Source organism: Plecotus auritus, assembly GCF_963455305.1.
Source record: "Plecotus auritus genome assembly, chromosome: 2".
Lineage (NCBI taxonomy): Eukaryota > Metazoa > Chordata > Mammalia > Chiroptera > Vespertilionidae > Plecotus > Plecotus auritus.
In genome coordinates this window covers 38824454-38837087 of record NC_137771.1, presented here as the reverse complement: position 1 = coordinate 38837087, position 12634 = coordinate 38824454, and the positions used below count along the sequence as shown (strand labels likewise).

The 12634-nt window shown below is 40.1% G+C and overlaps 1 protein-coding gene across 3 annotated transcripts in view; it reads right to left on the bottom strand.

The window, feature by feature from the left end:
* Positions 1-12634, bottom strand: part of ATPAF1 (ATP synthase mitochondrial F1 complex assembly factor 1) — a 32510-nt gene that overhangs the window by 6232 nt on the left and 13644 nt on the right. For 2 of the 3 annotated variants that reach the window (XM_080658118.1, XM_080658120.1), the window contains 4 exons: positions 10962-11012; positions 9795-9842; positions 5661-5756; positions 3384-3491 (listed from right to left, as the gene is read on the bottom strand). In XM_080658118.1, coding sequence (XP_080514244.1) covers positions 3384-3491; positions 5661-5756; positions 9795-9842; positions 10962-11012 — 303 coding nt within the window. The remainder of the gene's footprint in view (positions 1-3383; positions 3492-5660; positions 5757-9794; positions 9843-10961; positions 11013-12634) is intronic. The other variant, XM_080658119.1, reaches the window with a different exon arrangement.

Genomic DNA, 12634 nt, shown 5'->3' with positions numbered 1-12634 from the left:
AGTTGGTTTTGTTATGCCTTTTTGCCACAGTTCCAAGAACCTATCAATGACATAAAGTGAGGACTTACTGTATACTACACTGGACAGTCAGTCAAACTGACTTATGCAAGGCAAATACAGAGTGGAGTAAAAGTAGGTTTACAGTTGTGAGAACATGAAACATAATTTATTCTTGTATTATTATTTATTAATTATTGTATTATTTTCCATAGGAACAACGGTAAACCTACTTTTGCCCCACCCTGTATTTATTGTCTGGTATGCTGTGGAATGTTATAAGGTCAGGAGGCAAATTTTAATGATGGTGGGAACTGTGTATCAGTTTGAGACCACCAAAGTGAGGTGGTCAAAATGCCCAAGTAGAAGGGTCTCTCCTCTGACCTCTCAAGTGCACTTTTTAAAAAAATATATATTTTGATTTTTTACAGAAAGAAAGAGAGAGGAATAGAGAGTTAGAAACATCAATGAGAGAGAAACATCGATCAGCTGCCTCCTGCACACCCGCTACTGGGGATCAGCTGTCTTCTGCACACCTCCCACTGGGGATGTGCCCACAACCAAGGTACATGACCCTGACTGGAATCGAACCCGGGACCCTTCAATCCGCAGGTGACATTCTATCCACTAAGCCAAACCGGTTAGAGTTCGAGTGCACTTTTAATATGATTAGAGGCTGTACTTCGCTGAAGACCAGAAAAAAGTGCAAGCTCTATGTCACTTACTCCTCGGATCAAATCTTAAACCTTGTCATTATTGGTAACTATATCCCCTCCAAATCTCAATTTGAAGCACCTCAACACACTTGGTCTACTATTTCCTATCTTTTAAGCTCACTCCCAACTTCAAAAATCTTTTAACTCCACTAGGACTCACAATTCTGTCTCTAACCTCCCTTGTTTTCACTTCCCTCTTTATCCAGTTTATATTCCATGGTCAACAATTATAATCAGTCCTTTGCCTTTACATTCAACTTCTGGGTTCCTATTTTACTTCATTATACAACCTGGCTAAACCATAACCTTAGTTAAATGAAACTCTCAGCCCTTTCTTTCTGTGCCTGTACCCACACAGCTATTCTCTCTTCCATTTTCCTAGACCACAGGTAGGCATACACGTTCTGTAAAGGGATAGACAGTTATTATTTTAGGCTCTATGGGTTCTATAGTCTTTGTTCCAACTACCCAATTCTTTGTTGCAGAGCTACAATAGCCACAGATAATAGGTACTAGTAAGTGATAACCATGGCTATTTATTGTATTCCAATAAAAGTCTTTTACAGACACTGAAATTAAAATTTCATATACTTTTCACAGGTTCACAGGTCAGAAAATATTCATCTTCTTTAGGCTCCCTTACCCCCCACCAACCATTTAAAGATGTAGAACATTCTTAACTTATGGGCCTTCTAAAAACAGACAGTGGACTGGAGTTGGCCCATAGGCTACAGTGTGCTGACTCCTGTCCAGGACATAATTTCAGACTTTCTCTTTTCCACTCTAATGTCCAACACCTATTCTTCCATCCTCACTTCCAGCTAATGACAGGCCTTTCCTTTCACTAAGCAAACTAGAGAGAATTTCTACAGGCTACTACCACCTCTATTCATTTAACTGCGCCCTTATATCCTGGCCTCTCTCCTGTTTTTATATTTTCCTCATTCCCAGACTTACCCACTCAAAAATCTCACTTCAACATTTCTCTCCTCTTTCTCCACATTACCAATATTTCCCTGTCTACTGGATCTTTCCATCAGCATACAAGTATTATTTCTCCCATATTTAAAACACTACAAAAAAAACACTCTCACTCCCACTTCTCCCCACCCCCACCCCCAGCTATTGCCCCATTCTCTCCTTTCCCTCACAGAAAACCCTTTCAAAGACTTGTTTATGCTTACTCTAATTTCTTTCCATACTCTCTTAAATGCACTCCCATTATGTGTTTATCCTACTGCTCCATTTGAAATGTCCCTTATAAAGGTACCTCATGACTTCCATTTTGTGAAATGTACTAAATTCTCAGTCCTCATCTCATTTTCCCTACCAGAAGGGGAGATTTGGCCAGTTGAGCACTCCCTGTTTCTTGAAACATGTTATCTCAGCTTCCAGGACATTCTATTATCTTAGTTTTCTGCCTACGTCACTGACTTGTTCCTTTTAAATAATTTTTGTTGATGCTTCCTCATCTCCGCTGGGCTCTCCTCTGAACTCCAGGCTCATATATCTAACTGCCTACTGCTTGGAAATCTAATAGGCATCTCAGATTTAACGTGCCCACAGCTGAGCTCCTGATCTTCCTTCCAAACCTTTTTCTTCCACGATCCTGTTTACCTCAGTTAATGGCAACTCCATTCTTCTGGATAGGGTTTTAGGTACCTTCCAGTTGAGTGTGGTGGGTGGAAGTAAGAATAGGAGAAATAGGACTGTACAGTTTCATGGGTAATAGACAGGGAAGTAGAGTCCCAACTGTGCCCAAGACTTGGGACTCACTGCTATTGTAATACTGGCTGAAATACTAGCCAAGTGCAAATACTAGCCAAGGAACTTACACCGCTTCCTTCTCTGTATGCAGCTGGTAAGAGAGAAGGGAAAAATAAGTGGGTGTTGCAACGAAAAATCTCAGGGAAAAGAGGCATGAGAGTGGCCAGTATCTTGAGGACATCCTGAACTTAAATGCCACCAGATAAATGAGATTAAAATGAGCAAAGGTTAGACAAATAGGCTGTACAGTAATCATAAAACTGCTCCTGGCCCTAGACACGTGGAGAGAACAAACACAATGGATATCATTACCTATGGGCATATGGTCGATGCTCTATCCAGGGAATGGAAAGGGGGCAAGGGAAATCACTATGTATGAGGAATGTTGTGTATGCGAACAGTGTGGAAGATAAAAGATCGAGCACTATTCTAGACTTGGAACTCTTCCCTACTCTTAAGAAGCCATTTACGTGTCCAGTTTCTTACCTAAAACCCCTAGGGCCTAATGGACACAAGACACTGGGGGGTAGGGGAGGCTGGGGGAAGGTCAATGGGGAAAAAAAAAGGATATATATGTATTACTACATGTAATACTTTAAACAATAAAAAAAATAAATAAAAATGTAATAAGGGGAAAAAAAACCCCTAGGGCCTGATGTGTTTTGAAGTCAGAATTTTAGAAAGGTGCAGAATGCTTTCAGAGCGTTTGGACTTCAAAATTGTGAAGAAGTGATTGAGGATCTGTACTAACTTCAACTTAGAAGAGATTGAGCAAGACCGGTTATTGTCAACTTTAAGTAAGAAACAAATACATGTAGGTAGCTCAAATTTTGCTTCTCCTGAATTTTGCTGAAGAATATTACTTTCAGGGCTACCAGGTAAATCCACAGATTTGATTCTTACCAGAAATGTAGAATCCATTTCTGCTGTCATCAGTACTATGCCCTTTTTTTCCTTAAGTTCAGGGTAGTGATATAAAATCAGCTGGCTGGCCGCAGCTTCCCCTCGGGTCTGTAAGGAAGAACACTTATCAAGGTGCAATAAGGTACCACCACAACAAAACTGCAATTTTGGAGCAAGAGAGAAATTCTAGCTCTTACCAGCCCCTTGGGTATCCAGTGAGTCTGAGGACTGGTGTGTTGGGGATGGTTAGGCCTGCCAAGGCACGGTGAAGTGACAGTTTGCACAGCATTATTTGTGTCTTCAATTGAAAAATGTTTGGCTCTTTTCCCAGAAAATGTTTACAGTAGGCAATGAATCCTTCATCATGGCCATATATTTAAAAACAAAATGGCACAAGCAGCTACCAAATAAAGTTCTAAAGAAAGCAATATGCCTGTGTAATTGCCACTTTTATGGACTAGTGCATTTCACAGCTGAAATCTACTCCCCTTGGCTGGCTCTGAAGACTGAGCTCTTTTAAGCTGTAGCAAACAGCTGGAGAGTTGGCACATGGGCCAGATTTGCAATGTGCAGTTTTAAAATAAAAGCTGGGTGGGAGGTAGGTAGAAAAGCATGAGAATACCATAATTTCATGAAGAATGAACAGGATAGTAACCAGACCTTAATCCAGACTAGGAAGAGAAGCTGGGTTCAAAGCTAAAGCCCCGATATAGTGTTGGAGGACTATACATTCAAAAAAGATCTCTGGGTTTCCTCTCTAAAATTCCAGCAAGAGTCCTTTTAATTATCAATATCTAAGTATTGATAGGGTACTTTTAATAGTTTAGCCTCGCCCTGACCGGTTTGGCTCAGTGGATAGAGCGTCGGCCTGCGGACTGAAAGGTCCCAGGTTCGATTCCAGTCGAGGGCATGTACCTTGGTTGCGGGCACATCCCCAGTAGGAGGTGTGCAGGAGGCAGCTGATCGATGTTTCTCTCTCATCGATGTTTCTGACTCTCTATCCCTCTCCCTTCCTCTCTGTAAAAAAATCAATAAAATATATTTAAAAAAAAATAGTTTAGCCTCTCAGTTCTCTTTAACATACTTCTACTATACTGGTCATTTTGATTATAATTCTATTTCTGGATTTTTTTCTTATACTTGAATATGAGCTTCATGAGGGCAGGGACCTTGGCTCATAGGTATCTAGGTTCTAGCACGGTTTCCAACACAACAGCATAATGGATAAGTTCATAGACTATCGAGTTAATTACCTGGAGTCAGTCAAACCCAGCTCTACCACTTACTAGCAGTGAGTAAATAGAAATAATATCTCATGGAATAATTGTGAGGACTAAATGATAATGGCACATAACATAGTAAGTATATTAAATGTTGGTTATTATAGTATGTGCCCAATAAATGATTGTTAGAAGAATTAAAAAATAACAAAGTGAAAGCTGCCCCCTCATTCTATTTTGCGCTCCCTTTATCCCAACTTCAAAATCATATACATGCTTGTTTTTGCCAGATTTGGCCTCTAAATATAGAATGTCAATCTTAGTTATGATCTAATATGAAATACTGACTTTTTTACAAAGCTTCAGCCCAGCTAGTGCAGCTCAGTGGTTGAGCATCGACCTATGAACCAGGAGGTCATGGTTCAATTCCTGGTAGGGGCACATGCCCAGGCTGTGGGCTCGATCCCCAGTGGGGGTGTGCAGGAGGCAGCCAATCAATGATTGTCATCATTGATGTTTCTATCTCTCTCTCTCCCTCTCCCTTCCTCTCTGAAATCAATAAAAAATATATTTTTTAAAAAAAGCTTCAAATGCTTTGGATCAAACTAAATCTAATATTTGGGGATTTAAAAAAAGAGGAGGAGGGAAGCAAACCAAAAAACATCTATGGAATGGAAACTACTACACAGCACCTTGGGAAGTGCTGACTTGATTAATAAAACTCAAATAAGACATGGAGCCTACCTTAAGACTACAATTATAACTTACCCATGTTTGTTAAGTGAGGCACATCAGTAAATGTTTTAGAGATCTGGGGAAGAGACAGGAGAGAGCCCGAAGTAGTCAGAGAACATGTTTTTGGATCTTTTCCAATTTCTAGGTATTGAATAGGGCCTGGAAAGCTAGTCCAACATATCAAGTATGACAATTCATCAATGCCACAGCAAATATTGCTGGGGGTCTGTAGATATTCTGTGTTCTCAAGTCTCAGCAAGGGCTCAGGATCCCACAAAGGGGTAGGCCTCTTTCCTATAGCGGATGAGCAGAAGCCACCTACCTGAATATTTATAAGCGCAGTGAAGTGGAGTTCAGTGCCTGACCACTGTCCTACAAAGAACTCATAGCCTTCCCTTCTTGGTAGTGCACATAGAAACTGTGGGAAACACAAGGAGGTTCATCATGGACATATATTTAAAAACAAAACGGCATAAGCAGCTACCAAATCAAGTTTTAATACTTTTACTGTGTATGTGCATATCCATAAACAAGGAACAGTACTATTTGCATGTTTTGAACATAAATCATATCAAATTATGTGTATACTTTTGCAACTTGCTTTTTCATTTCATATTATACTAAGATTTATCCAAGTTGATAACCTATAAACCTAATTCGTTAATTTTCACTGTTGTATGGAATTCTACTATAGAAATTTACCACAATTTATCTATTTTTCCATTGATGAACATTTGGATCTTTTTCACTTTCTAAACTTCCTAAAGCTGCTAAATTAATTTTTGTTCCATTTACTATAATCACTTCATACTTTATCATCTGAGGCTAATACTGCAGTTCTAAACACCAAGAGATGATTAGTTTTATGCTAATCAGAGATGTTTAGAATTGGGAATGAGTGGTGGAGGAGAGAATGATGCCAGAATATAAAGCATCAGTCATGGAATTGTCTCAGTATGGCCAACCACTCAGGCTGTTTCTTTATTATTAGACTAGAGGCCCAGTGCACGAAATTTGTGCACGGGGGGGGAGGGGCCCTCAGCCCAGCCTGCACCCTCTCCAATCCGGGACCCCTTGGGGGATGTCCGACTGCCAGTTTAGGCCCGATCCCTGGGATCAGGCCTAAATCGGCAGCCGGACAACCCTCTCACAATCCGGAACCACTGGCTCCTAACTGCTCACCTGCCTGCCTGCCTGATCACCCCTAACCGCCTCTGCCTGCCAGCCTGATTGCCCCTAACTGCCCCCCCCCTGCCGGCCTGGTTGCCCCCAACTCCCTCCCCCCCAACCAGCCTGGTCGCCCCTAACTGCCCACCCTGCTGGTCTGGTCGCCTCCAACTGCCCCCCACCCGGGCTGGCCTGGTCACCCCCAATTGCCCCCCTGCCGGCCTGGTCACCCCCAACTGCCCCCCTGCCAGCCTAGTCACCCCACGCAGCCTGCTGTTCAGTCGTTTGGTCATCCCTTACTAACCCCCCTGCTGGCCTGGTTGCCCCATGTAGCCTGCTGTTCAGTCGTTTGGTCATCCCTCACTAACCCCCCTGCCAGCCTGGTCACCCCACACAGCCTGTTCAGTCGTTTGGTCATCCCTCGCTAACCTGGTTGCCCCACACAGCCTACTGTTCAGTTGTCTGGTCGTCCCTCACTAACCCCCTGCCGAACTTGTCGCACCACGCAGCCTGCTGTTCGGTCATTACTGTGACTGTGACGGCGTCCCAGACAATTTGCATATTCCTCTATTATTAGTAAAGACTAGAGGCCCGTTGCACAAAGATTTGTGCAAGAATAGGCCTTCCTTCCCCTGGCTTCGTTCCCGGCTTCCCAGGAGCCACCAAGCCCCTGCTCCCGGGCCGTCCGGGAGCCGGCAGGTCCTCGCTCCTAGCCGGAGCACCACTCCTGTAGCTCCCTCCGCCCCCCCCCCCCCCGCCCTCATAGCAGGAGTCCCGCCCTGCTGCTCCATGCCTGCATATGCAAATTAACCCATAATCTTTGTCGGTTAATTTGCATACTCACTCCTGGGCATAGCAGAGGTACGGTCAATTTACATGTTTGTCTATTATTAGGTAAAATGAGATAACTTCAGTGCCTATCTAATAGCTGGTTCCTCGTTAGGACAATATAATGAACATCTTCTCCAAAAAGTCGCTTTGTAATTCATACCTTTTCCTCAACAGTCCCTAAGCAACCACTCATACAATCTGTACTTCTTTTTGGTTTGGCTTCTCTCCATAATTATCCATGTTGTTGTATATATCAATAGTTCATTCCTTCTAATTCCTGAATTATTCCATTGTGTATATGTATACACATCACAATTCTTTTATTTATTCAACTGTGGTAGATTTGGGTATTTTCAGTATTTTGTCAATACAAATAAAACTACTATGGACATTTGTGTATAGTTATTAAATGTACATGTGCTTTCAGTTCTCTTGGGAAAATAACTAGGAGTAGAATGGCTGGGTAGTATGGCAGGTATATGCTTACCTTTTATAGAAACTGCCATACTGTTTTCAAAGTGGTTGTATCATTTTACATTCTCATCAAGAATACATGAGAGTTCTAGTTGCTCCATATCCTCACCAACACTTGGTATGGTCAGTTTTTTTTAATTTTAGACACGTTAGTGGTATCTTACTGTGGCTTTAATTTGCAGTCCCATTATGACTAATGATGTTGAGCACTTTTTTAGGTGTTTATCTTCCATTCTACTTCATTGGTCAACTGTCTGAATCATTTGCCCATTTGTTAATCGGGTGGCCTGTCCTCTTATTAAGTTGTAAGAGTTTTTAATACATTCTGGGTACCAGTCATTTGTCAATATATGTCTTGCAAATATTTTCTCCCAGTCTGTGGCTTATCTTTTCATTTTGATAACAAGATCTTTTGAAAAGTAGAAAATTTTAATTTTTTTATTGTGGTAAAATATACATTACACAAGTTATCATTTTAACTATTTTTTTCCATTTTAACTATTTTTAAGTGTACAATTCAGTGTCATTAAGTACATTCACAATGTTGTGCAACCATTACTACCATTCAACTCCAGAACTTTCTCAATCTTCTCAAGCTGAAACCCTATATTCATTAAACAATAATTCCCTATTCTTTCCCCCCCAGTCCCTGACAACCACCATTCTACTTTCTGTCTCTAAATTTGACTACACTAAGTATCTCACACAAATGTGGAATCATACAGTATTTGTCCTTTTGTGACTGGCTTATTTCACTTAGCATAATATCTTCAAGGTTCATCCATGTTGTAGCATGTGTCAGAATATCCTTCCTTTTTTAAAACTGAATAATATTCTACTTTATACACACACATCACATTTTATTTAACCACTCATCTATCAATGGACACTTGGGCTACTTCTACCTTTTGGCTATTACAACTAATGCTGCTATGAACATGGGTATAAAATTAAAAATTTCAATGAAATGTAATTTATCAATTTTTTAAATAGTTTGTGCTTTTTGTGATGTACTTAAGAAATCTTTGCTAAACCCAAGATCACTAAGATTCTATGATCTATTTTGAGTTAATTGTTGAAAATGGGGTGAGGTAAGAATAAGATTATCCTTTCCCCCATTTAACTACCATGGTCCCTTTGCTGAAAAACAAGTGACCACCTATATGTTGGTCTATTTCTAGATTCTCTACTCTGTCCCATTGATCTATAGGTCTATTTTTATGCCAATATCATACTGTCTTCATTACTACAGCTTACAATAAGTCTTAATAAGATAATGTAAGTCCTCTAACTTTGTTCTGTTTCAAAGTTGTTTTGTTATTCTGGGTCCTTTGGATATCCAAATAAATTTTTTAAATCAGCTTGTCAACTTCTTTAAAAGAAAGGCCTACTGGGATTTTGATTGGGATTATATTCTACAGATCAATTTGTGGAGAAATGACAATAATATGGAGTCATCCAGTCCATGAATATGATATATCTCTCCATTTACTTCAAGGTTTTTTTATTTTCTCTTGGCAATGTTTGGAAATTTTTTTTTAGAATCCTAGAAATGATTATCAACACCAAGTCAGCTGGCCCACTTCACCTATTCCCTTCCCTTAGGTTTTCTGGTAGCTCATTACTACAGCAACAATCTCATAATTCCTTTTAGGTACATCTAATCAGAATAGCATGGCCAAAACTGAAAAGAAAATTGATAATAAAACAGGCACTTATGGGAAGTTGGAAATATTATGCTCTCAAGTTCTATATCCAACATTTACTTATACTGTTAATTAAGATCCAGATCAGAAAGGACTCAGAAAAAGCCAGAGACTTATTGTGCCAAACTCACATGATTTCATAAGGCTAAACAGTACAATCAACATATAAGCATCTTTGTTAAGTAAACAGAACTATAACATGAAATCGCATGGAGCATGAAGAGATTAGTTAGAAAACATCCTTATTTGCAGCATTGATAAGCAATCCAGAAACTTACTGTTGGACAGGACTGAGCCCGGTTCCAGATCAAATCAAACTTCTCTTCCTGTAGGTTAGAAAGGACTAAAAGTCACAAACGAACAAAAACCCCATAAAAAACTACAATGACACTTAAATTCACCAAGACTGAACTCCAGAACTAAAATACAACTAAAATAAGTTTCATCATTTACAACTGCCTTTTATGACAGAGAGGAAAAACCAGATGTATTCTTTGCTGTTCAGTGTCAGAATCTGCTGTGAACAGTGTATACTCTAAATGCTCCAAACTCTCCAGGGGACTCTGCTAAGTGTCTGAGATATCAGGTCACTAAGTCTGTCTGGGGGAAGGCTTAAAAAGTCCCATTCAAACAGTGAGCCAGTATCAGAGATCTAAATATCATAGAAGTACAGATCCCTTGGCTTTTGAACTTTTGAAGGGCAAGGGTATACATGTATAAGAGGTAGAAAAAAATAACAATACTCTTACAACAACCAAAAGGCCTGGCTTTATTTTTTCATCTATAAGTTTTTCTCCTTAATCTTACAATTACACACGTAAGCTTGGTGCATATTGCTTGATATAAACTTACCCTAGGTTATTTCCTCTTCCGGGAAGAACAATTAAAGAACTAGCTGATACCTCAGTACATCAAATGCTGCTTAATGGTCAAGCAGTGACCAGAGAGTATCTATCTCCATGACAGCAATTTTAAGAAGGAAAGAAACAAAACACCCCACAAGAAAATGCCACTTGGTAAGGGGAAATGTCAGAAAAAGATTAGGAAGAGGCTCCAAGGCAGCTCATGTATAGGTCACTTATAAATAAGAAAGGAAGAAACCTATGCTAGAGGCCCTGTGTTAAATTCCAATAGCTTGGGAAACACCAGAAAGAAATAAAAGACTTAGAAATTGCTCAGCAACATGAACTTACACCACGCTCCCTTGTCAGAGACTTGACTCAAAGAGACATTTCTAAACCAGAATATGGGAAAACAAGAGCTATAAATATACCATATGGAGCTTCCAATCTTTGGTACTCAGGGCATAATAAAAACCCTCAGAGCTATAAGCGTAAGTTCTCAAGAGGCAATAAACATAGGAAAAGTAAAGGCAACTGCCTGCTAAGGTTAGAGACCTGACCTTCATGCTATAACACTTTCATTTTCCCCTCCAAACTACTTACAGGAATAACTGCGTAGACTGTATCTTTTGCTGCAAAATACTGCTGCCAAATCTGTACAAAAAAGAGAGTATGTCTGTGACATGTGGGTAATCTTTTCAACCTGCACCAAGGAATGATGACAGCTTTCATTACTCACAGTAACATACAATTTGATAACAGAGAGGAAAACCCAAAGTAATTCTTTTATTACTAGTACATGATTACAAAAAGATTTAATACCATCTACTCTTCTAGATAATTAAACTGTAACTCTTAATAACAAATTCCTGTCAGAGAAATGGAGTCTATGACCTTGTTAATCATTTCTCTCAAGACGTGCCTTGTATATAATAGACAAGCTCTTTTTTTTTTTCCTTTTCATATCTTCTCTCTTCCTTCCCCAAACCCAAACTCCCTAGTCCAGTGGTTGGCAAACTGCGGCTCTGTTGACTAATGAGTTTGCTGACCACTGACCTAGACTCTCAATTCCAATAATTACAGGCTGTTGTTGTTCCTTGTGATTAAGCCCCTATCCAGTGGTCGGCAAACTTATTAGTCAACAGAGTGGCAAACCGCGGCTCGCGAGCCGCAGTTTGCCAACCACTGCCCTAGCCAATTGTGGGCCTTCTTAGAGAGTAGGACATTAGTCACTCAGAACCCAGAGTCTGGAGTCAGGCAGGTCTGGATACAAATCCCAGCTCCAATCATTTGCTAGCTATGCTACTTTAGGCAAGTTACTGAAAAATAACAAAATAATATCTATATAACCATCAGTAAAACAGCAATAGTATCACCCTCACAGGACTGTTGTGAAGATGAGCTGAAATAATTTAGGTTTGTGCTTAGCACAACAGAATTACAATGCAAACTGGAGCCAAAGTGCTCTGAGGGCAACGAAGAGCCCTTAACCCAAGTTAGGGAATGAGTGCCAGAGGAGAGGACACTTGAGATGTATCTTGAAAAATGATCAGGAGTTAGCCAGGTGAACAGGGAGTCTGGGAAGACAAAGAGGTAGGGAAGAAGATAAGAGAACATTCCAAAAAGAGAATGACAACATTAGCAAAGGCATAGAAGCAGGGGAAGACATAGCCAAAGTGACATCTGAACTGGTGTTGAAGAATGGACCACCCTCCTTTAAAGCTGCTGTTTTGTTAACATTCCCATTAAAATGGGGGGCCCAACTGAAGATACTAATCAAAGTGTGATCTAGCCAACACAGAGCACAGAAGGACTGTTACTTCCTAGGACTTGGGTAAATCACTCTATCAGTGCAGCCTAAGGTTGCTTTGCTTTTATTTTTCATGTCAGAACAGTCTTCTCATTTTAAGGATAGCATATCCTGCTTATTTTTATTTAATTTATATTAGTAGATAGTTTATGAATCAACACTGAAATACATGAGATTGATAGATACTTCCTAACAAAATTGACTTTGGTCAAAATTATTTTAACAAACACAAATTTGTATCTAAAATTATAGGTCTCAGTGGTATTTGTCATATGATCAGGAGTCTCGGGCCTGGCTTCTCTCCCCACTAAAGGACATGCTTGGTGTCTACTTTCCATTGGCACTTCTTCCCAAAGGCAGTTTGAGGTCTCTTTGAGACTTTGCATAAGCCTCTATTAACAGAAGTTAAAATCCTGTGCTGTCCTTATTTTTGTGTCTATCCTTCCACCAGGTTAAAGCTCCTTGA